Here is a 26,255-nt window from a genome sequence, read left to right as displayed (position 1 = left end):
ATTCTTGTGCCTAAAAAGCAGCTCCTGATCATCCCCAATATTTAACATTTTTCCCACAAAAAAAAAAGAAAAAACAAACAGCAAAAAAAAAATTTAAATACTCAAAAATGTATAAATACATACAAAAGGGAAATACAAAGAACACCAAATTCAATCAATAAAAATGCCTTAGATAAACCAAAACAAAACAAAAAAGTTTTTTTTTTGTCTCAGCAGTTTATTGAGGGGAATTGAAAGTTTCATTTTTTTTCAGTCATCTAAAATGAAATAAAACATATTTAACATATAAATAATAATAAAAAAAACCTCTTCCTTTGGATTTGTATTGCAGCTTTTAAGAAGTTTTCATTTCTGCTTTTTTTTTTTTTAGAATAATTTTCACAGATTTTTTTTATTTTTAATATTATAACTATTACTGAAAATAATTTTGTGGTAATTAAGATGACTAAAAAAAAAAATAGAGGATATTTTTTTTTTAATTAACAAGTAGAAATTAGCAAAATTTTGATTTTTTTATTTCCTCCAAAATTTCAGGAAAATTTGAGGGATTTCAGCAAATGTTACCATTTTGGTGAAATATACTGGAGTCAGTGCAAAAGGCAAAAACGACATATTTTCTAAGGGGTGCAATGAGCAATCAATGGTGACAGAAGCTCCTTTCACCTCTCCTGGACCCGTTCTTGTGCCAAAAAAGCAGCTCCTGATCATCCCCAATATTTAACATTTTTCCCACAAAAAAAAAGGAAAAAAAAAACAGCAAAAAAAAAATTTAAATACTCAAAAATGTATAAATACACACAAAAGGGAAATACAAAGAACACCAAATTAAATCAATAAAAATGCCTTAGATAAAACAAAACAAAAACGTTTTTTCTTTTTCGTCGCAGCAGATTATTGAGGGGAATTGAAATTTTCAGTTTTTTTTTCAGTCATCTAAAATGAAATAAAATATATTTAACATATAAATAATAATATAAAAAACCTCTTCCTTTGAATTTGTATTGCAGCTTTTAAGAAGTTTTCATTTCTGCTTTTTTTTTTTAGAAACATTCTCACTGATTTTTTTTATTTTTAATATTATTATTATTACTGAAAATAATTTTGTGGTAATTAACCATAAACCAAAACAACAAAGTATTTTTTTTTCATCTCAGCAGATTATTGAGGGGAATTGAAAGTTTCAGTTTTTTTTCAGTCATCTAAAAGTTTTTATTTCTGCTTTTTTTTTTTAGAAACATTCTCACTGCTTTTTTTTAATTTCTAATATTATTACTATTGCTGAAAATAATTTTGTGGTAATTAAGATGACTAAAAAAAATAGCGGATAGTTTTTTTTTTAATAAACAAGTAGAAATTAGCAAAATTTAGATTTTTTTATTTCTTCCAACATTTCAGCAAAATTTGAGGGATTTCAGCAAATGTTACCATTTTGGTAAAATATACTGGAGTCAGTGCAAAAGGCAAAAATGACATAGTTTCTAAGGGGTGCAATGAGCAATAAATGGTGACTGAAGCTCCTTTCACCTCTCCGGGACCTGTTCTTATGCCAAAAAAGCAGCTCCTGATCATCCCCAATATTTAAAATTTTTTCCCACAAAAAAAAAGAAAAAAAAAAGAAAAAAAAACAGCAAAAAAAAAAAGAAAAGAAAAAAATTTAACTACTCAATAATATATAAATACACACAAAATGGAAATACAAAGAACACCAAATTAAACCAATAAAACCGCCTTAGATAAACCAAAACAAAACAACAAAGTATTTTTTTTTCGTCTCAGCAGTTTATTGAGGGGAATTGAAAGTTTCAGATTTTTTTCCACAAAAAAAAAAACATCAAAAAAAGTAAAAGAAAAAAAATTAAATACACATAAAAGGGAAATACAAAGAACACCAAATGAAATCAATAATATAAAACAAAACAACAAAGAATTATTTTTTTTCGTCTCAGCAGATTATTTAGGGGAATTGAAAGTTACATTTTTTTTTTCAGTCATCTAAATTGAAATAAAACATATTTAACATATAAATAATAATAAAAAAACCTCTTCCTTTAAATTTGTAGTGCAGCTTTTAAGAAGTTTTCATTTAACATTTTTTCCCACAAAAAAAGAAAAAAAAACAGCAAAAAAAGTAAAATAAAAAATATAAATACTCAATAATGTATAAATACACACAAAATGGAAATACAAAGAACACCAAATTAAACCAATAAAACTGCCTTAGATAAACTAAAACAAAACAACAAAGTATTTTTTTTTTCGTCTCAGCAGTTTATTGAGGGGAATTGACAGTTTCAGAATTTTTTCCCACAAAAAAAAAACATTAAAAAAAGTAAAAGAAAAAAATTAAATACACACAAAAGGAAAAATACAAAGAACACCAAATGAAATCAATAATATAAAACAAAACAACAAAGAATTATTTTTTTTTTCGTCTCAGCAGATTATTGAGGGGAATTGAAAGTTAAATTTTTTTTTTTCAGTCATCTAAAATGAAATAAAACATATTTAACATATAAATAATAATTAAAAAAACTCTTCCTTTAAATTTGTATTGCAGCTTTTAAGAAGTTTTCATTTAACATTTTTTCCCACAAAAAAAAGAAAAAAAAAACGCAAAAAAAGTAAAATAAAAAATTAAATTCTCAATAATATATAAATACACACAAAAGGGAAATACAAAGAACACCAAATTAAATCAATAAAACCGCCTTATATAAACCAAAACAACAAAGTATTTTTTTTTTTCATCTCAGCAGATTATTGAGGGGAATTGAAAGTTTCTTTTTTTTTTCAGTCATCTAAAAGTTTTCATTTCTGCTCTTTTTTTTTAGAAACATTCTCACTGCTTTTTTTTAAATTTCTAATATTATTACTATTACTGAAAATAATTTTGTGGTAATTAAGATGACTAAAAAAAAAAATAGCGGATAGTTTTTTTTTAAATAAACAAGTAGAAATTAGCAAAATTTTGATTTTTTATTTCTTTAAAAATTTCAGGAAAATTTGAGGGATTTCAGCAACGGTCACCATTTTGGTGAAATATACTGGAGTCAGTGCAAAAGGCAAAAACAACATAGTTCCTAAGGGGTGCAATGAGCAATAAATGGTGACAGAAGCTCCTTTCAGCTCTCCTGGACCTGTTCTTGTGCCAAAAAAGCAGCTCCTGAGTATCCCCAATATTTAAATTTTTTTCCCACAAAAAAAAAAGAAAAAAAAAACAGCAAAAAAAAAAAAGAAAAAAAAAACAGCAAAAAAAAAAGAAAAGAAAAAAATGTAACTACTCAATAATATATAAATACACACAAAAGGGAAATACAAAGAACACAAAATTAAACCAATAAAACCACCTTAGATAAAACAAAACAACAAAGTATTTTTTTTTTCGTCTCAGCAGTTTATTGAGGGGAATTGAAAGTTTCAGATTTTTTTCCACAAAAAAAAAAAAACATCAAAAAAAGTAAAAGAAAAAAAATTAAATACACATAAAAGGGAAATACAAAGAACACCAAATGAAATCAATAATATAAAACAAAACAACAAAGAATTATTTTTTTTTGTCTCAGGAGATTATTTAGGGGAATTGAAAGTTACATTTTTTTTTTCAGTCATCTAAATTGAAATAAAACATATTTAACATATAAATAATAATAAAAAAACCTCTTCCTTTAAATTTGTAGTGCAGCTTTTAAGAAGTTTTCATTTAACATTTTTTCCCACAAAAAAGAAAAAAAAAACAGCAAAAAAAGTAAAATAAAAAATATAAATACTCAATAATGTATAAATACACACAAAATGGAAATACAAAGAACACCAAATTAAACCAATAAAACTGCCTTAGATAAACTAAAACAAAACAACAAAGTATTTTTTTTTTCGTCTCAGCAGTTTATTGAGGGGAATTGAAAGTTTCAGAATTTTTTCCCACAAAAAAAAAACATTAAAAAAAGTAAAAGAAAAAAATTAAATACACACAAAAGGAAAAATACAAAGAACACCAAATGAAATCAATAATATAAAACAAAACAACAAAGAATTATTTTTTTTTTCGTCTCAGCAGATTATTGAGGGGAATTGAAAGTTAAATTTTTTTTTTTCAGTCATCTAAAATGAAATAAAACATATTTAACATATAAATAATAATTAAAAAAACTCTTCCTTTAAATTTGTATTGCAGCTTTTAAGAAGTTTTCATTTAACATTTTTTTCCACAAAAAAAGAAAACAAAAACAGCAAAAAAAGTCAAATAAAAAATGTAAATACTCAATATTGGATAAATACACACAAAAGGGAAATACAAAGAACACCAAATGAAATCAATAAATCCGCCTTATATAAACCGAAACAACAAAGTATTTTTTTTTTCGTCTCAGCAGTTTATTGAGGGGAATTGAAAGTTTCAGTTTTTTTTTCAGTCATCTAAAATGAAATAAAACATATTTAACATATAAATAATAATATAATAAAATGTATTGCAGCTTTTAAGAAGTTTTCATTTCTGCTTTTTTTAAAAAAACATTCTCACTGATTTTTTTTTTATTTTTAATATTATTACTATTATTATTTATTTTTTTTTTATTTTTAATATTATTACTATTATTATTTATTTTTTTTTTATTTTTAATATTATTACTATTATTATTTATTTTTTTTTTATTTTTAATATTATTACTATTATTATTTATTTTTTTTTTATTTTTAATATTATTACTATTATTATTTATTTTTTTTTTATTTTTAATATTATTACTATTATTATTTATTTTTTTTTTATTTTGAATATTGTTATTATTACTGAAAATAATTTTGTGGTATAGAAGAACGGAAAGGGATGGGGGGGGGGAGGAGCTTCTGCGACCCTCTAGAGACATTTGAACCCCGTTGCACCCTTAACAACCACAAAACTGACCTGAATTTCACCTTCTCTAATGATTTTACCAAAATTTTAAAAATTCACAAAATGAAAAATCTCCCCAGACAGTAACTGTCACTTTCAATGATTTGAAAAAAAAAAATCAAATCTTTTTTTGCTTTCTTTATTTAGAGGGTGAGGGTTTTAGTTCATGGTGTAGTTCGTTCATTTATGCCGGCCATACACGAGTCGAAATTCGACCAATTTTTCATCTGAAAATCAGACCTAAGAAAAACCAGCCGATTTTCTCTCTGTTAGTGGGGTCAATGACACCGGCTGATTTTTGTGGCTCCTCCCCTTTTCGGTGATCGGGCATGTTGGAAAATTTGTGAAAAATGACCGATTATCGACTGAATGATGGTCAAATCGTACGATCGATTTTCCAAAAAGAATACACGCATGAGCCATGACCTGGAAGGAGCAGAAGTGTCGCCTGTTATATGGGGGGAATTTTACGACTCGGTCGGCCGATTTTCAAAATCATTGATGGCGCCATTGGATTACCGAGCGAACAACATTTCTGATTTTAGGACGAAAAATCGTTCGGAATTCGACCCGTGTATGGCCGGCATTAGTCATTTTTTGCGTTTAGTTTTTTTTTTCATGCTTTGCTTGATCCAATTTGTTTTTTTGCCTTCCTCTGGATCAGCTGTGGGTGTCGGATTAGGACTTTTTTTGGTTGAACTGGATGGACTTTTGTTTTTTTTTTTCAGCCAGACTAATGCAGGCCCCAGACGGTTCGTTTATCGGCCGATTTTTGCACTGTTAGTGGGGCGATGGCATCGGCCGATTTTTGCAGTTCCTCCTCATTTCGTTTTATCGGTCATGCTGTAAAATTTGTGAAAAATGACGGATTTTCGCAATCATTGGTGGCAACATCGGTTTACAGAATGAACGATGTTTCATTTTTCGGATGAAAAATCGGCCGATAAACGAACCGTCTATGGCCTGCATAACTATGTATCTAATTATGTATCTAATTATGTATCTATATACAGGTGAAACTGGAAAAATGAGAATCTGGGGCAAAAGTTGATTGATTTCAGTGCAGCAACTTAAAAGGTGAAACTAATATATGAGACTCATTCCATGCAAAGCAAGATAGTTCCAGCCGTGATTTGTCATCATTGTGATGATTATGGCTTACAGCTCATGAAAACCCCAAATCCACAATCTCAGAAAATGAGAATATTGGGAAAAGGTGGAATAATCTCGGCTCAGAGTGTCCCACTCTAATCAGCTCATTCAGCCATAACACCTGCAAAGGGTTCCTGAGCCTTTAAATGGTTTCTCAGTCTGGTTCAGTAGGAATCACAATCATGGGAAAGACTGCTGACCTGACACCATCACTGACACCCTCCATAAGGAGGGAAAGCCTCAAAAGGGAATTGCAGAAGAAGTTGGATGTTCCCAAAGTGCTGTATCAAAGCACATTAATAGAAAGTTATGTGGAAGGGAAAAGTGTGGAAGAAAAAGGTGCACAAGCAGCAGGGATGAGCGCAGCCTGGAGAGGATTGTCAGGAAAAGGCCATTCAAAAGTGTTGGGGACTTTCACAAGGAGTGGACTGAGGCTGGAGTCAGTGCATCAAGAGCCACCACACACAGACGGATCCTGGACATGGGCTTCAAATGTCGTATTCCTCTTGTCAAGCCGCTCCTGAACAACAAACAACGTCAGAAGCGTCTTACCTGGGCTAAAGAAAAACAGACTTGGTCTGTCCTCAGTGGTCCAAAGTCCTCTTTTCTGATGAGAGCAACTTTTACATCTCATTTGGAAACCAAGGACCCCGAGTATGGAGGAAGAATGGAGGGGCCCAAGGACCCCGAGTATGGAGGAAGAATGGAGAGGCCCAAGGACCCCGAGTATGGAGGAAGAATGGAGAGGCCCAAGGACCCCGAGTATGGAGGAAGAATGGAGAGGCCCATGGACCCCGAGTATGGAGGAAGAATGGAGAGGCCCAAGGACCCCGAGTATGGAAGAAGAATGGAGAGGCCCAAGGACCCCAAGTATGGAGGAAGAATGGAGAGGCCCAAGGACCCAGAGTATGGAGGAAGAATGGAGAGGCAAAAGGACCCCAAGTATGGAGGAAGAATGGAGAGGCCCAAGGACCCCGAGTATGGAGGAAGAATGGAGAGGCAAAAGGACCCCGAGTATGGAGGAAGAATGGAGAGGCCCAAGGACCCAGAGTATGAAGAATGGAGAGGCCCAAGGACCTCGAGTATGGAGGAAGAATATAGAGGCCCAAGGACCCCGAGTATGGAGGAAGAATGGAGAGGCCCAAGGACCCCGAGTATGGAGGAAGAATGGAGAGGCAAAAGGACCCCGAGTATGGAGGAAGAATGGAGAGGCCCAAGGACCCCGAGTATGGAGGAAGAATGGAGAGGCACAAGGACCCCGAGTATGGAAGAAGAATGGAGAGGCCCAAGGACCCCGAGTATGGAGGAAGAATGGAGAGGCCCAAGGACCCTGAGTATGCAGGAAGAATGGAGAGGCCCAAGGACCCCGAGTATGGAGGAAAAATGGAGAGGCCCAAGGACCCCGAGTATGGAGGAAGAATGGAGAGGCACACGGGCCCCGAGTATGGAGGAAGAATGGAGAGGCCCAAGGACCCCGAGTATGGAGGAAGAATGGAGAGGCACAAGGGCCCCGAGTATGGAGGAAGAATGGAGAGGCCCAAGGACCCAGAGTATGAAGAATGGAGAGGCCCAAGGACCTCGAGTATGGAGGAAGAATATAGAGGCCCAAGGACCCCGAGTATGGAGGAAGAATGGAGAGGCACAAGGACCCCGAGTATGGAGGAAGAATGGAGAGGCCCAAGGACCCCGAGTATGGAGGAAGAATGGAGAGGCACACACTGCAAGATGCTTGAAGTCCAGTGTGAAGTTTCCACAGTCTGTTGATTTGGGGAGCCATGTTATCTGCTGGTGTTGGTCCTCTGTGCTTCATTAAGTCCAGGGTCACCGCAGCCGTCTACCAGGAGATTTTGGAGCACTTCATGCTTCCTTCCGCAGACGAGCTTTATGGGGATGCTGACTTCCTTTTCCAGCAGGACTTGGCTCCGCCCACACTGCCAAAAGCACCAAAACCTGGTTCAATGACCGTGGTATGACTGTGTTTGATTGGCCAGGAAACTCGCCTGACCTGAACCCCATAGAGAATCTATGGGGCATTGCCAAGAGAAAGATGAGAGACATGAGACCGAACAATGCAGAAGAGCTGAAGGCCGCTATTGAAGCATCCTGGTCTTCCATAACACCTCAGCAGTGCCACAGGCTGATAGCTTCCATGCCACGCCGCATTGAGGCAGTAATTGCTGCAAAAGGGGCCCCAACCAAGTACTGAGTACATATGCAGCTTCTACTTCTCAGAGGTGCGATATTGTTCTATGTACAATCCGTGTTTTATTGATTGCATGGAATATTCTCATTTTCTGAGATTGTGGATTTGGGGTTTTCATGAGCTGTAAGCCATAATCATCACAATGATGACAAATCACGGCTGGAACTATCTTGCTTTGCATAGAATGAGTCTCATATATTAGTGTCACCTTTTAAGTTGCTGCACTGAAATAAATGAACTTTTCACCAGATTCTCATTTTTCCAGTTTCACCTGTATATGTGTAACTATGTAATCCACCTTCCCCGTCGATGCTGAAGATTTTGAGGAAACTGTGAAATTTCTCCCAAATTTCAGGGAATTGAAAACTCTCAGTTCCCTTTTTTTATCTAATCCCCTCATGCTATTCAGAGGTCCGAAGAACCGTAAAGAGAACCTGTCACAAAATGGACAAATAGGGTTAGGAGCGAGCCAGGGGTCCACATGTACCTTTCATTATTCCCAAATATTTTTCTTTGTGGCCCCTGGAACTCCCAAACCGAAATGGACTCACAGGCACCACGTGGGCGGGGCTTACAATGTGAACCTATCACTGCTAAAATGAGGAAGCTGTCATTTGGAGGACTCGTTTGAACTTAGTATATTTAAGATCCTGCCCCCGAGTGGGGTGCTGCAGGGTCCGCCAGACTGTAGTTGGTGGTTAGAACCAGGGGTGGACTGACAACTCATGGGGCCCCCAGGCAATAGGGGATCATGGGGCCCTTGTGTCCTCACCCACACTCAAACCACACCCAAAAAAGCCTATGAAAGGTACCAGGGGCATCTCATGGGGCCCCCTACTGACCCTGGGCCCTCGGGCACTGCCCGAGTGCATGAATGGTCAGTCCGCCCCTGGTTAGAACACTCCCACACCTTGCAGCCCTCCTGGGGCTATGGGTATCCCTTCCTATGCAGTACTACAAAACGACAGAGAGGGCGCCAGCCTGGGGCATTACCATAATACTCCATTTATGGATGAATAAAATCAGATAAATATACTCATGTACCACTGCCCCCTTGAGGGCCGCTTAGTTTGGGGTCCCCCTAAGCTACGCACGGCCAGGCAACATGCATTTATTTTCCACATCTTCACAAACTCGGAGGCCGTAAACAGTCCTTGAACTTGTTTATAGGGGTTAAACTTGGATGGGGTCTCGGGGTACATGGGATGCCCGAGCAACTGTAAACTTGAGGACAAAACTTCTTAGCAACCTGGACGTGGATCTGAAAAATAAACCTTTAAAGAAGTCCCCTTGGTGAACCTCCTCAGACCCCAGATGAATCCTTCCCAGGGGCGGACAGAGAACTCATGGGGCCCCCGGGCAATAAGGGATAATGGGGCCTCTGTGTCCTCACTCACACTCAAACCACACCCAAAAAAGCCTATGAAAGGTACTAAGGGCACCTCATGGGGCCCCCTACTGACCCTGGGCCCTCGGGCAGTGCGGGAGAACTCGAATGGTCAGTCCGCCCCTGCTCCTTCCTCTTCAGCACTGAGGGTATCTCAAGGGAATCCAAGAGCTTACAATTAAGTAGTCCCGGACAGGGGCGGACTGACCATTTGGGAACATGGGCACTGCCCGAGGGCCCGGGGTCAGTAGGGGGCCCCATGAGATGCCCCTGGTACTTTTCATAGGCTTTTTAGATGTGGTTTGAGTGTGGGTGAGAACACAGGGGCCCCATGATCCCCTATTGCCCAGGGGCCCCATGAGTTGTCAGTCGGCCCCTGGTCCCGGATGCGGACTTGGGTCTTGCACCTGACCACAATCTCCCTTTATTGGGGGGGGGTGTAGAAGTACTCACACTGTCCTGTCCTGATAGCTTGTTGGGTTGGTGACTGGTTGCCCTGGCACCCCTGAGGACTCTTCACAGCACCCCAGGATGCCGCGGCCCCCCGATTGGGAAACATTTGTAGAAGTACTCACACTGTCCTGTCCTAATAGCTTGTTGGGTTGGTGACTGGTTGCCCCGACACCCCTGAGGACTCCTCGTGGCACCCCAGGATGCCGTGGCACCCCGATTGGGAAACATTGACCTCGAGTCTGACTGACCAGGGATTGTATCCTGACATTTATACATTGTTGCCATCCAGATCGAAGTTTTCTTTGTTTCGGTGCCCCGGAGACGGTGCTTAGCGGCTCCTGTCAGGAAAGTCACGTATTTTAGATCCCTTTTCGAATTTTCTGCTTTCCTCTCATATTTCAAGTCCTATTTCCCTGTTTGAAGTTCCTCATCCCTAAAGCCGGGGACATCATGAGCTTAGTACGTGAAACCGGCATCAGGGAAGTGCACATGACCGGGCCTTTGTTTGCTGTACAGCACTGCGGTACTTTAAAAGCTGGTGATTGCGCGGTGATGCAACATGGACACAAATGACATTTTATCATCTTTTCCACACAGATACATCTTTCTTTTGCTGGTATTTGATCACCTCGGGTTTTTTATTTTTTCTCATATAAATGAAAACATTTTGAAAAAAAGGATATTTTCTGCTTTCTGTTATAAAACATCCAATGTTGTCAGATGTTTTCATGAATTTCAGCCAAAATGTATTCTGCTCCTTGTCTTTGGGATTATTATTTATTTATACCCATCGGTGTATATTGATTGGTTTGTGTGAATGGTATAGTCAGCGGTGTATTTTGGTTTTGTGCTGCCCTAGGCAAAACTTAAATCAGGGTGCCCCTTCCCCCCTCCCATCTAAACTTGTCCTACTCCTTTCTATTTAAGATCCTCCCCTTCAGGGCAAGACAGGAGGGGGGGCAGCGGGACAAGGGGGGCCAGTGTGAGGGGGGACAGGACAGGTTGGGAGCAGCGGGACAAGAGGGTGGCTGCATGACAGGGTGGGGCATGGGACAAGAGAGGGGCAGCGGGATAGGAGAGGGGCCATGGGACAGGTGTGAGTCAGCGGGAAAACAGGGGGCAGCATGACAGGTGGGGGGGCAGCGGTACAGGCGGAGGATAGCGGGACAGGAGGGGTGCAGCATAACAGGGCAGGCATGGGACAGGAAGGGGCAGTGTGACAGGGGAGCATAGGATGGCACAGGTGGGGGGCAGCATGACAGGTGGGGGGCAGCGGGAAAATGGGGGCAGCATGACAGATGGGGGGGCAGCAGGAAAGGTGGAGGGTAGCGAGACAGTTGGGGGGTAGTGGGACAGGAGGGGTGCAGCAGGATAAGAGGGGTGCAGCGGGACAGGAGGGTGGCAGCATGACAGGGCGGGCATGGGACAAGAGGGGGGGCAGCGGGACAAAAAGGGGCAGTGTGACAGGGGAGCATAGGATGGGAGGGTGGGACAGGTGGCGGGGCAGCAGGACAAGGGATCTTATTGCCCAGGTGGCCACCTATCACGGGACCACGCTTGGAGTCACTGAGCTCCTGAGAGCGACCCATTCTTTCACCAATGTTTGTAGAAGCCGTCTGCATGCCTAGGGGCTTGATTGTATACACCTGTGTCCATGGAGGGGATTGGAGCACCTGAATCACATGATATGGAGGGGATTGGAACACCTGAATCACATGATATGGAGGGGATTGGAACACATGAATCACATGATATGGAGGGGATTGGAACATCTGAATCACATGACTGGGAGGGGATTGGAACACCTGAATCACATGATATGGAGGGGATTGGAGCACCTGAATCACATGATATGGAGGTGATTGGAGCACCTGAATCACATGATATGGAGGGGATTGGAGCACCTGAATCACATGATATGGAGGGGATTGGAACACCTGAATCACATGATATGGAGGGGGTTGGAAGACCTGAATCACATGATTGGGAGGGGATTGGAACACCTGAATCACATGATATGGAGGGGATTGGAACACCTGAATCACATGATTGGGAGGGGATTGGAACACCTGAATCACATGATATGGAGGGGATTGGAACACCTGAATCAAATGATTGGGAGGGGATTGGAAAACCTGAATCACATGATTGGGAGGGAATTGGAACACCTGAATCACATGATTGGGAGGGGATTGGAACACCTGAATCACATGATTGGGAGGGGATTAGAACACCTGAATCACATGATATGGAGGGGATTGGAACACCTGAATCACATGATATGGAGGGGATTAGAACACCTGAATCTCATGATTGGGAGGGGATTGGAACACCTGAATCACCTGATATGGATGGGATTAGAACACCTGAATCACATGATTGGGAGGGGATTGGAACACCTGAATCACATGATATGGATGGGATTAGAACACCTGAATCACATGATTGGGAGGGGATTGCAACACCGGAATCACATGATTGGGAGGGGATTGGAACATCTGAATCACATGATTTGGAGGGTGGGGCCAATACTTCGGCAATATGGGATTGGAACACCTGAATCACATGATTGGGAGGGGATTGGAACACCTGAATCACATGATTGGGAGGGGATTGGAACACCTGAATCACATGATATGGAGGGGACTGGAACACATGAATCACATGATTGGGAGGGGATTGGAACACCTGAATCACATGATATGGAGGGGATTGGAACACCTGAATAACATGATTGGGAGGGGATTGGAACATCTGAATCACATGATATGGGGGGCGGGGACAATACTTCGGCAATATGGTGTACGTATAAGGGGGCGCTGGGGAAGGGGAGCTGGATGCGGAATGTTTATTATATATTTATGAATGTATGTAACATGGGAAGGGAATGGTTAGTCCCGGTCCTGAGAGGTTCTGGGTTTGGGGTCCAGGAATCAGGATTGGGGTTTTTCTCTGATTTTATGGAGACAGAATAAAGTTTTGTCTCCTCCCACTGTGCTGGAGGAGAGGCGGCTTGCCGTACCTTCGCTCAGCGCGCACCACTGCCACGCCCAGGTGGGGGACGAGGCCTTTGCCTTGCGGTGCAGCTGTGGTGGGACTGGGAGAAGTCACCCAACGCGGTTCTCCTCCACCTGGTGTGAATATACGCTCAGTATCCTCGGAATCGCCTTCACAGCCAGGCAGGCAGCATTTTCACAGACCGAAGTTAGCAGAAGCAAAGGCGTCCTCGGGATTTTCTCAGGAGGAAGCGCCCCCGCCCTGGAACACCCTACAGGGTCACCACACTTCCCCAAGCTCCGATTATCTGCCGCGTGACGGGGAATTCACCGCCGATAATGCTGAGCTGATAAAAAATCTCCTTCGTGGCAGAAACAAGAAGTGAGAAGATTCAGATTTCCTCTGTTGTCCTCTATGATGAAATAAAGGAAATCTGATCTCGGGGTGCGATAAGGATTCAGTAATTAAAGTTCGATCGGAAAGGACGAGCGATTATTATGCTGAGGCTGCAGATTACACTTCAGGCTACAACACCATCGTCATCATAGGATGGGAATTACCCAACGCTGGGGCGCCACCCCGGAATCTGGATATACTATTCCCTGACCTTTGGGGGAGGGGGGTGCCCATGTACTATAGTGGGCGGGGCTATTTCTATGGCAGCGCTGAGGGGTGCACTAACACGCAGAAATGATGGGGCACTATACCTCCCACTGACACCAATGATGGGGCACTATTCCTCCCACTGACACCAATGATGGGGCACTATTCCTCCCACTGACACCAATGATGGGGCACTATTCCTCCCACTGACACCAATGATGGGGCACTATTCCTCCCACTGACACCAATGATGGGGCACTATTCCTCCCACTGACACCAATGATGGGGCACTATTCCTCCCACTGACACCAATGATGGGGCACTATTCCTCCCACTGACACCAATGATGGAGCACTATTCCTCCCACTGACACCAATGATGGGGTACTATTCCTCCCGCTGACACCAATGATGGGGCACTATTCCTCCCACTGATACCAATGATGGGCACTATTCCTCCCACTGACACCAATGATGGGACACTATTCCTCCCACTGACACCAATGATGGGGCACTATTCCTCCCACTGACACCAATGATGGGACACTATTCCTCCCACTGACACCAATGATGGGACACTATTCCTCCCACTGACACCAATGATGGGGCACTATTCCTCCCACTGACACCAATGATGGGGCACTATTCCTCCCACTGACACCAATGATGGGGCACTATTCCTCCCACTGACACCAATGATGGAGCACTATTCCTCCCACTGACACCAATGATGGGGTACTATTCCTCCCGCTGACACCAATGATGGGGCACTATTCCTCCCACTGATACCAATGATGGGCACTATTCCTCCCACTGACACCAATGATGGGACACTATTCCTCCCACTGACACCAATGATGGGACACTATTCCTCCCACTGACACCAATGATGGGGCACTATTCCTCCCACTGACACCAATGATGGGACACTATTCCTCCCACTGACACCAATGATGGGACACTATTCCTCCCACTGACACCAATGATGGGGCACTATTCCTCCCACTGACACCAATGATGGGGCACTATTCCTCCCACTGACACCAATGATGGGGCACTATTCCTCCCACTGACACCAATGATGGGGCACTATTCCTCCCACTGATACCAATGATGGGGCACTATTCCTCACACGGACACCAATGACGGGGCACTATTCCTCCCACTGACACCAATGATGGGGCACTATTCCTCTCACTGACACCAATGATGGGGCACTATTCCTCACACGGACACCAATGACGGGGCACTATTCCTCCTGACACCAATGATGGGGCACTATTCCTCCTGACACCAATGATGGGGCACTATTCCTCCCACTGACACCAATGATGGGGCACTATTCCTCCCACTGACACCAATGATGGGACACTATTCCTCCCACTGACACCAATGATGGGGCACTATTCCTCCCACTGACACCAATGATGGGGCACTATTCCTCCCACTGACACCAATGATGGGGAATTATTCCTCCCACTGACACCAATGATGGGGCACTATCCCTCCCACTGACACCAATGATGGGGCATTATTCCTCCCACTGACACCAATGATGGGGCACTATTCCTCCCACTGACACCAATGATAGGGCACTATACCTCCCACTGACACCAATGATGGGGCACTATTCCCCCCACTGACACCAATGATGGGACGCTATTCCCCCCACTGACACCAATGATGGGGCACTATCCCTCCCACTGACACCAATGATGGGGCACTATCCCTCCCACTGACACCAATGATGGGGCACTATTCCTCCCACTGACACCAATGATGGGGCATTATTCCTCCCACTGACACCAATGATGGGGCACTATTCCTCCCACTGATACCAATGATGGGGAATTATTCCTCCCACTGACACCAATGATGGGGCACTATCCCTCCCACTGACACCAATGATGGGGCACTATTCCTCCCACTGATACCAATGATGGGGAATTATTCCTCCCACTGACACCAATGATGGGGCACTATCCCTCCCACTGACACCAATGATGGGGCATTATTCCTCCCACTGACACCAATGATGGGGCACTATTCCTGCCACTGACACCAATGATGGGGCACTATTCCTGTCATCGAGCGCACAAATGTCCCGACACCGCGCTTCCCCTTTTATTAGAAAACCAAAAAAAAGTTGCTTTGTAAAACAAAAAGAGACTGACCACAAAAAGTTATCTGGTTCCCCAAAAAACCCCAAAACCTCAAAATTCCTTAAATTCACCACCGAGAAGGATAGAAAGTAGGGGCGGAGCCTCAGGAGCGCAGCGTGCGTCTTCCCACCGCAGCATGACACATTGTAGCCAGCAGGGGGAGCTTCTGAGGGGGGACACTGCATAGACACCAATGAGGGGGGCACTAATCCTCCCACTGACACCAATGAGGGGGGCACTATTCCTCCCACTAACACCAATGAGGGGGGCACTATTCCTCAAACTGACACCAATGTTGCGGCACTATTCCTCCCACTGACACCAATGATGGGGCACTAATTCTCCACTGACACCAATGATGGGGCACTATTCCCCCCACTGACACCAATGATGGGGTACTATTCCTCCCACTGATACCAATGATGGGGCACTATTCCTCCCACTGACACCAATGATGGGGCACTATTCCTCCCACTGACACCAATGATGGGGCACTATTCCTCCCACTGACACCAATGATGGGGCACTATTCCTCCCACTGACACCAATGATGGGGCACTATTCCTCCTGACACCAATGATGGGGCACTATTCCTCCCACTGACACCAATGATGGGGCACTATTCCTCCCACTGACACCAATGATGGGGCACTATTCCTCCCACTGACACCAATGATGGGGCACTATTCCTCCCACTGACACCAATGATGGGGCACTATTCCCCCCACTGACACCAATGATGGGGCACTATTCCTCCCACTGACACCAATGATGGAGTCCTATTCCTCAAACTGACACCAATGTTGCGGCACTAATCCTCCCACTGACACCAATGATGGGGCAATAATCCTCCACTGACATCAATGATGGGGCACTATTCCTCCCACTGACACCAATGTTGCGGCACTATTCCCACCACTGACACCAATGATGAAGCACTATTCCCCCCACTGACACCAATGATGAAGCACTAATCCTCCCACTGACACCAATGATGAAGCACTATTCCTCCCACTGACACCAATGATGAAGCACTATTCCTCCCACTGACACCAATGATGGGGCACTATTCCTCCCACTGACACCAATGATGAAGCACTATTCCTCCCACTGACACCAATGATGGGGCACTATTCCTCCTGACACCAATGATGGGGCACTATTCCTCCAACTGACACCAATGATGGGGCACTATTCCTCCCACTGACACCAATGATGGGGCACTATTCCTACTGACACCGATGATGGGGCACTATTCCTCCCACTGACACCAATGATGGGGCACTATTTCTCCCACTGACACCAATGATGGGGCACTATTCCTCCCACTGACACCAAAGATGGGGCACTATTCCTCCCAATGACACCAATGATGGGGCACTATTCCTCCCACTGACACCAATGATGAAGCACTATTCCTCCCAGTGACACCAATGATGGGGAACTATTCCTCCCACTGACACCAATGATGGGGCATTATTCCCCCCACTGACACCAATGATGGGGCACTATTCCTCCCACTGATACCAATGATGGGGCACTATTCCTCCCACTGACACCAATGATGTGGCACTATTCCTCCCACTGACACCAATGATGTGGCACTATTCCTCCCACTGACACCAAAGATGGGGCACTATTCCTCCTGACACCAATGATGGGGCACTATTCCTCCCACTGACACCAATGATGGGGCACTATTCCTCCCACTGACACCAAAGATGGGGCACTATTCCTCCTGACACCAATGATGGGGCACTATTCCTCCCACTGACACCAATGATGGGGCACTATTCCTCCCACTGACACCAATGATGGGGCACTATTTCTCCCACTGACACCAATGATGGGGCACTATTCCTCCCACTGACACCAAAGATGGGGCACTATTCCTCCCAATGACACCAAAGATGGGGCACTATTCCTCCCACTGACACCAATGATGAAGCACTATTCCTCCCACTGACACCAATGATGGGGCACTATTCCTCCCACTGACACCAATGATGGGGCATTATTCCCCCCACTGACACCAATGATGGGACACTATTCCTCCCACTGACACCAATGATGGGGCACTATTCCTCCCACTGACACCAATGATGGGGCACTATTCCTCCCACTGACACCAATGATGGGGCACTATTCCTCCCACTGACACCAATGATGGGGCACTATTCCTCCCACTGACACCAAGGATGAAGCACTATTCCTCCCACTGACACCAATGATGAAGCACTATTCCTCCCACTGACACCAATGATGGGGCACTATTCCTCCTGACACCAATGATGGGGCAGTATTCCTCCCACTGACACCAATGATGGGGCACTATTCCTCCCACTGACACCAATGATGGGGCACTATTCCTCCTGACACCAATGATGGGGCACTATTCCTCCCACTGACACCAATGATGGGGCACTATTTTTCCCACTGACACCAATGATGGGGCACTATTCCTCCCACTGACACCAAAGATGGGGCACTATTCCTCCCAATGACACCAATGATGGGGCACTATTCCTCCCACTGACACCAATGATGAAGCACTATTCCTCCCACTGACACCAATGATGGGGCAATATTCCTCCCACTGACACCAATGATGGGCACTATTCCTCCCACTGACACCAATGATGGGACACTATTCCTCCCACTGACACCAATGATGGGACACTATTCCTCCCACTGACACCAATGATGGGGCACTATTCCTCCCACTGACACCAATGATGGGACACTATTCCTCCCACTGACACCAATGATGGGACACTATTCCTCCCACTGACACCAATGATGGGGCACTATTCCTCCCACTGACACCAATGATGGGGCACTATTCCTCCCACTGACACCAATGATGGGGCACTATTCCTCCCACTGACACCAATGATGGGACACTATTCCTCCCACTGACACCAATGATGGGGCACTATTCCTCCCACTGATACCAATGATGGGACACTATTCCTCCCACTGACACCAATGATGGGGCACTATTCCTCCCACTGACACCAATGATGGGGCACTATTCCTCTCACTGATACCAATGATGGGACACTATTCCTCCCACTGACACCAATGATGGGGCACTATTCCTCCCACTGACACCAATGATGGGACACTATTCCTCCCACTGACACCAATGATGGGGCACTATTCCTCCCACTGACACCAATGATGGGGCACTATTCCTCACACGGACACCAATGACGGGGCACTATTCCTCCCACTGACACCAATGATGGGGCACTATTCCTCCCACTGACACCAATGATGGGACACTATTCCTCCTGACACCAATGATGGGGCACTATTCCTCCCACTGACACCAATGATGGGGCACTATTCCTCCCACTGACACCAATGATGGGACACTTTTCCTCCCACTGACACCAATGATGGGGCACTATTCCTCCCACTGACACCAATGATGGGGCACTATTCCTCCCACTGACACCAATGATGGGGAATTATTCCTCCCACTGACACCAATGATGGGGCACTATCCCTCCCACTGACACCAATGATGGGGCATTATTCCTCCCACTGACACCAATGATGGGGCACTATTCCTCCCACTGACACCAATGATAGGGCACTATACCTCCCACTGACACCAATGATGGGGCACTATTCCCCCCACTGACACCAATGATGGGACGCTATTCCCCCCACTGACACCAATGATGGGGCACTATCCCTCCCACTGACACCAATGATGGGGCACTATCCCTCCCACTGACACCAATGATGGGGCATTATTCCTCCCACTGACACCAATGATGGGGCACTATTCCTCCCACTGACACCAATGATGGGGCACTATCCCTCCCACTGACACCAATGATGGGGCACTATTCCTCCCACTGATACCAATGATGGGGAATTATTCCTCCCACTGACACCAATGATGGGGCACTATCCCTCCCACTGACACCAATGATGGGGCATTATTCCTCCCACTGACACCAATGATGGGGCACTATTCCTGCCACTGACACCAATGATGGGGCACTATTCCTGTCATCGAGGGCACAAATGTCCCGACACCGCGCTTCCCCTTTTATTAGAAAACCAAAAAAAAGTTGCTTTGTAAAACAAAAAGAGACTGACCACAAAAAGTTATCTGGTTCCCCAAAAAACCCCAAAACCTCAAAATTCCTTAAATTCACCACCGAGAAGGATAGAAAGTAGGGGCGGAGCCTCAGGAGCGCAGCGTGCGTCTTCCCACCGCAGCATGACACATTGTAGCCAGCAGGGGGAGCTTCTGAGGGGGGACACTGCATAGACACCAATGAGGGGGGCACTAATCCTCCCACTGACACCAATGATGGGGCACTATTCCTCCCACTGACACCAATGATGGGGCACTATTCCTCAAACTGACACCAATGTTGCGGCACTATTCCTCCCACTGACACCAATGATGGGGCACTAATTCTCCACTGACATCAATGATGGGGCACTATTCCCCCCACTGACACCAATGATGGGGTACTATTCCTCCCACTGATACCAATGATGGGGCACTATTCCTCCCACTGACACCAATGATGGGGCACTATTCCTCCCACTGACACCAATGATGGGGCACTATTCCTCCCACTGACACCAATGATGGGGCACTATTCCCCCCACTGACACCAATGATGGGGCACTATTCCTCCCACTGACACCAATGATGGGGCACTATTCCTCCCACTGACACCAATGATGGGGCACTATTCCTCCCACTGACACCAATGATGGGGCACTATTCCCCCCACTGACACCAATGATGGGGCACTATTCCTCCCACTGACACCAATGATGGGGCACTATTCCTCCTGACACCAATGATGGGGCACTATTCCTCCCACTGACACCAATGATGGGGCACTATTCCCCCCACTGACACCAATGATGGGGCACTATTCCTCCCACTGACACCAATGATGGAGTCCTATTCCTCAAACTGACACCAATGTTGCGGCACTAATCCTCCCACTGACACCAATGATGGGGCAATAATCCTCCACTGACACCAATGATGGGGCACTATTCCTCCCACTGACACCAAGGATGAAGCACTATTCCTCCCACTGACACCAATGTTGCGGCACTATTCCCCCCACTGACACCAATGATGAAGCACTATTCCCCCCACTGACACCAATGATGAAGCACTATTCCCCCCACTGACACCAATGATGGGGCACTAATCCTCCACTGACATCAATGATGGGGCACTATTCCTCCCACTGACACCAATGATGGGGCACTATTCCCCCCACTGACACCAATGATGGGGCACTATTCCTCCCACTGACACCAATGATGGGGCACTATTCCTCCCACTGACACCAATGATGGGGCACTATTCCTCCCACTGACACCAATGATGGGGCACTATTCCTCCTGACACCAATGATGGGGCACTATTCCTCCCACTGACACCAATGATGGGGCACTATTCCCCCCACTGACACCAATGATGGGGCACTATTCCTCCCACTGACACCAATGATGGGGCACTATTCCTCCCACTGACACCAATGATGGGGCACTAATCCTCCACTGACATCAATGATGGGGCACTATTCCTCCCACTGACACCAAGGATGAAGCACTATTCCTCCCACTGACACCAATGATGAAGCACTATTCCTCCCACTGACACCAATGATGGGGCACTATTCCTCCTGACACCAATGATGGGGCACTATTCCTCCCACTGACACCAATGATGGGGCACTATTCCTCCCACTGACACCAATGATGGGGCACTATTCCTACTGACACCAATGATGGGGCACTATTCCTCCCACTGACACCAATGATGGGGCACTATTTCTCCCACTGACACCAATGATGGGGCACTATTCCTCCCACTGACACCAAAGATGGGGCACTATTCCTCCCAATGACACCAATGATGGGGCACTATTCCTCCCACTGACACCAATGATGAAGCACTATTCCTCCCAGTGACACCAATGATGGGGAACTATTCCTCCCACTGACACCAATGATGGGGCATTATTCCCCCCACTGACACCAATGATGGGGCACTATTCCTCCCACTGATACCAATGATGGGGCACTATTCCTCCCACTGACACCAATGATGTGGCACTATTCCTCCCACTGACACCAATGATGTGGCACTATTCCTCCCACTGACACCAAAGATGGGGCACTATTCCTCCTGACACCAATGATGGGGCACTATTCCTCCCACTGACACCAATGATGGGGCACTATTCCTCCCACTGACACCAAAGATGGGGCACTATTCCTCCTGACACCAATGATGGGGCACTATTCCTCCCACTGACACCAATGATGGGGCACTATTCCTCCCACTGACACCAATGATGGGGCACTATTTCTCCCACTGACACCAATGATGGGGCACTATTCCTCCCACTGACACCAAAGATGGGGCACTATTCCTCCCAATGACACCAAAGATGGGGCACTATTCCTCCCACTGACACCAATGATGAAGCACTATTCCTCCCACTGACACCAATGATGGGGCACTATTCCTCCCACTGACACCAATGATGGGGCATTATTCCCCCCACTGACACCAATGATGGGACACTATTCCTCCCACTGACACCAATGATGGGGCACTATTCCTCCCACTGACACCAATGATGGGGCACTATTCCTCCCACTGACACCAATGATGGGGCACTATTCCTCCCACTGACACCAAGGATGAAGCACTATTCCTCCCACTGACACCAATGATGGGGCACTATTCCTCCTGACACCAATGATGGGGCAGTATTCCTCCCACTGACACCAATGATGGGGCACTATTCCTCCCACTGACACCAATGATGGGGCACTATTCCTCCTGACACCAATGATGGGGCACTATTCCTCCCACTGACACCAATGATGGGGCACTATTTCTCCCACTGACACCAATGATGGGACACTATTCCTCCCACTGACACCAAAGATGGGGCACTATTCCTCCCAATGACACCAATGATGGGGCACTATTCCTCCCACTGACACCAATGATGAAGCACTATTCCTCCCACTGACACCAATGATGGGGCAATATTCCTCCCACTGACACCAATGATGGGGCATTATTCCCCCCACTGACACCAATGATGGGACACTATTCCTCCCACTGACACCAATGATGGGGCACTATTCCTCCCACTGACACCAATGATGGGACACTATTCCTCCCACTGACACCAATGATGGGGCACTATTCCTCCCACTGACACCAATGATGGGGCACTATTCCTCCCACTGACACCAATGATGGGGCACTATTCCTCCCACTGACACCAATGATGGGGCACTATTCCTCCCACTGACACCAATGATGGGACACTATTCCTCCCAATGACACCAATGATGGGGCACTATTCCTCCCACTGACACCAATGATGGGGCACTATTTCTCTCACTGAAACCAATGATGGGGCACTATTTCTTCCACTGACACCAATGATGGGGCACTATTTCTTCCACTGACACCAAGGATGAAGCACTATTCCTCCCACTGACACCAATGATGAAGCACTATTCCTCCCACTGACACCAATGATGGGGCACTATTCCCCCCACTGACACCAATGATGGGGCCCTTTTCCTCCCACTGACACCAATGATGGGGCACTATTCCTCCCACTGATACCAATGATTGGGCACTATTCCTCCCACTGACACCAATGATGGGGCACTATTCCTCCTGACACCAATGATGGGGCACTATTCCTCCTGACACCAGCTCAGGTCAGCCAGCGCTGCGTGTGGCGGGGACACTTGTATCGTAAAACATCTCAGCAACGTCTTCTTCCCCCTTCAGATAACAAGCCAAGAAGGAAATGCAGAGAGGATGTTGCTTGGGTCACCGTGGTTGTCTATCTTCTCCTTCTGACCTGCGGATTGGTGTTCCTGGCCTTCAGAGGTAAGGACCGCCTACAGGGGGAGGGGCCTAGCACCACACCTGGGGATTCCAACCAATCACACACACTTTCAGCCTAAACACCTAACACTAACCCTCACCTAACCTCTAATTCAAATCCTAGTCCTGGTCCTCAGCCTAACCTCTAATCCAGACCCTAGTCCTAGTCCTCAGCCTAACCTCTAATCCAGACCCTAGTCCTAGTCCTCAGCCTCACCTTTATACATTTACCCCTAAACCTAACCTATAGCTCAACGTAAACCCCAAACTGCAATCCTCACCCTAACCTCCAATCCAAGCCTCTAAACCCTATTCCCCTCTAGCCTAGTCCTCAGCCTAACTTCTAATCCAAACCCTAATCCTGGTCCTCAGCCTAACTTCTAACTCAAACCCTAGTCCTGGTCCTCAGCCTAACTTCTAACTCAAACCCTAATCCTGGTCCTCAACCTGACCTTTAATCCAAACCCTAGTCCTGGTCCTCAACCTAACCTCTAATCCGAACCCTAGTCCTGGTCCTCAGCCTAACTTCTAATCCAAACCCTAATCCTGGTCCTCAGCCTAACCTCTAATCCGAACCCTAATCCTGGTCCTCAGCCTAACTTCTAATTCAAACCCTAGTCCTGGTCCTCAACCTAACTTCTAATCCAAACCCTAGTCCTCAGCCTAACCTCTAATCCAAACCCTAATCCTGGTCCTCAGCCTAACCCCTATTTATAACCCCTATAATACACCTAATCCCCTAACATTAACCCTCAGCCTAACCTCTAAACCTAATACTAATCTTAGTCCTCAACCCCACTCAGCTCTTAAAACTAAATCTAAATGCCTTAACATTAACTATAACCTCTCAACCCGACCCTAGACTTAGTCCTCCACCTTATCCCTACTCACCAAGCCTTACACCTCGCCCTTAAACTCAGCCTAACCCTCTAAACCCTAATCCTAGTCTTAGTTCTCAGCCTAGCCCTTACTCATCAATCCTTACACCTCGCCCTTACACTCAGCCTAAACCTATAAACACTACCCCCCCCCCCCCAACCCTAATATTAGTCCTTAACCTTACCCCTACTCATCAATCCTTAAACTCAGCCTAAACCCTTAAACACTAACCCTTGCTCTAACCTCTAAACCTAACCCTAGTCTTAGTCCTCACCCTAATCCCTACTCATCATCCATTAAACCTAGCCCTTAATCTCAGCGTAAACCTCTAACCCTAATCCCCGCCCCCCACCCCAACCCAACCCAAGTCTTAGCCTTCAATCTAATCCCCTAACCCCTAAACCTAACCCAAATCTTAGTCCTTCTCCCCCACTCATCAATCCTTAAACTCAACCTAAACCCCTAAACCCTGACCTGCACCCCACCTCTATAATCCCTACAATTCCCATTGGTTGTCTGATATTTGTGCTCCTCCCCCCTGGTAGATATGTCCCTCCGCCACGAATTCGCAACATTCAGAGACGAGATCTGCAACGTGAAATGTCTACATGAGGCCATCAGCAGTGAAAAGGTCACCGGAGAAAAGGACGCCCCCCCGGATTCTGAGCTGGAGGGCAATCTAACCATGGGAAGTGCTACATGGCAGACAGCAGGGCCCCCAGGGGCCACACCGAGGCTGAGGGACCTGAAGGAGGAAATCCAGATCATCAAAGACCAGAACATCCAACTCAGCCTGAGAATCAACAACATCACCCTGATACCAGGTACAGATCTCGTCCAATCCATACAATCGGGACACACACTGATACAGGGACAGATCACCGAACATTCTGTCCTACAATCGGGACGAGTCTTCATTCTTCTGTCTCATTACATTTTATTTTGTTATCAGGAATGAACGGGGAGCGAGGAGCACCGGGGCCTCCAGGAATGAGAGGGGAGAAGGGGGATGCAGGTGAGGTCACATGTCCAAAATATTTATTACAGGTACTTATATAGCGCCATCAACCTACACAGAGCTTTACATGTACACTATATTGCCCCAAGTATTGGCCCCGCCCTCCCAATCATGTGATTCAGGTGTTCCAATCCCCTCCATATCATGATTCAGGTGTTCCAATCCCCTCCATATCATGTGATTCAGGTGTTCCAATCCCCTCCATATCATGTGATTTAGGTGTTCCAGTCACCTCCATATCATGTGATTCAGGTGTTCCAATCCCCTCCATATCATGTGATTCAGGTGTTCCAGTCACCTCCATATCATGTGATTCAGGTGTTCCAATCCCCTCCATATAATGTGATTCAGGTGTTCCAATCCCCACCATATCATGTCATTCAGGTGTTCCAATCCCCTCCATATCACGTGATTCAGGTGTTCCAATCCCCTCCCAATCATGTGATTCAGGTGTTCCAATCCCCTCCCAATCACATGATTCAGGTGTTCCAATCCCCTCCCAATCACGTGATTCAGGTGTTCCAATCCCCTCCCAATCATGTGATTCAGGTGTTACAATCCCCTCCCAATCACGT

The 26,255-nt window shown here is 45.4% G+C and overlaps 1 protein-coding gene across 1 annotated transcript in view; it reads left to right on the top strand.

Moving 5' to 3' along the window:
• The window catches only part of LOC149436374 (uncharacterized), a 70,770-nt gene that overhangs the window by 3,259 nt on the left and 41,256 nt on the right, over nucleotides 1-26,255 (top strand). The window contains exons 2-4 of the mRNA XM_089661684.1: nucleotides 23,685-23,786; nucleotides 25,208-25,486; nucleotides 25,615-25,677. Coding sequence (XP_089517810.1) covers nucleotides 23,685-23,786; nucleotides 25,208-25,486; nucleotides 25,615-25,677 — 444 coding nt within the window. The remainder of the gene's footprint in view (nucleotides 1-23,684; nucleotides 23,787-25,207; nucleotides 25,487-25,614; nucleotides 25,678-26,255) is intronic.

The sequence above is a fragment of the Staurois parvus genome, unplaced genomic scaffold, assembly GCF_062004578.1.
Source record: "Staurois parvus isolate SC_StPar_1 unplaced genomic scaffold, SC_StPar_1.0 ptg001366l, whole genome shotgun sequence".
Lineage (NCBI taxonomy): Eukaryota > Metazoa > Chordata > Amphibia > Anura > Ranidae > Staurois > Staurois parvus.
Note: the sequence above shows the minus strand (reverse complement) of the source record. Positions and strands in the feature narration are given on the sequence as shown.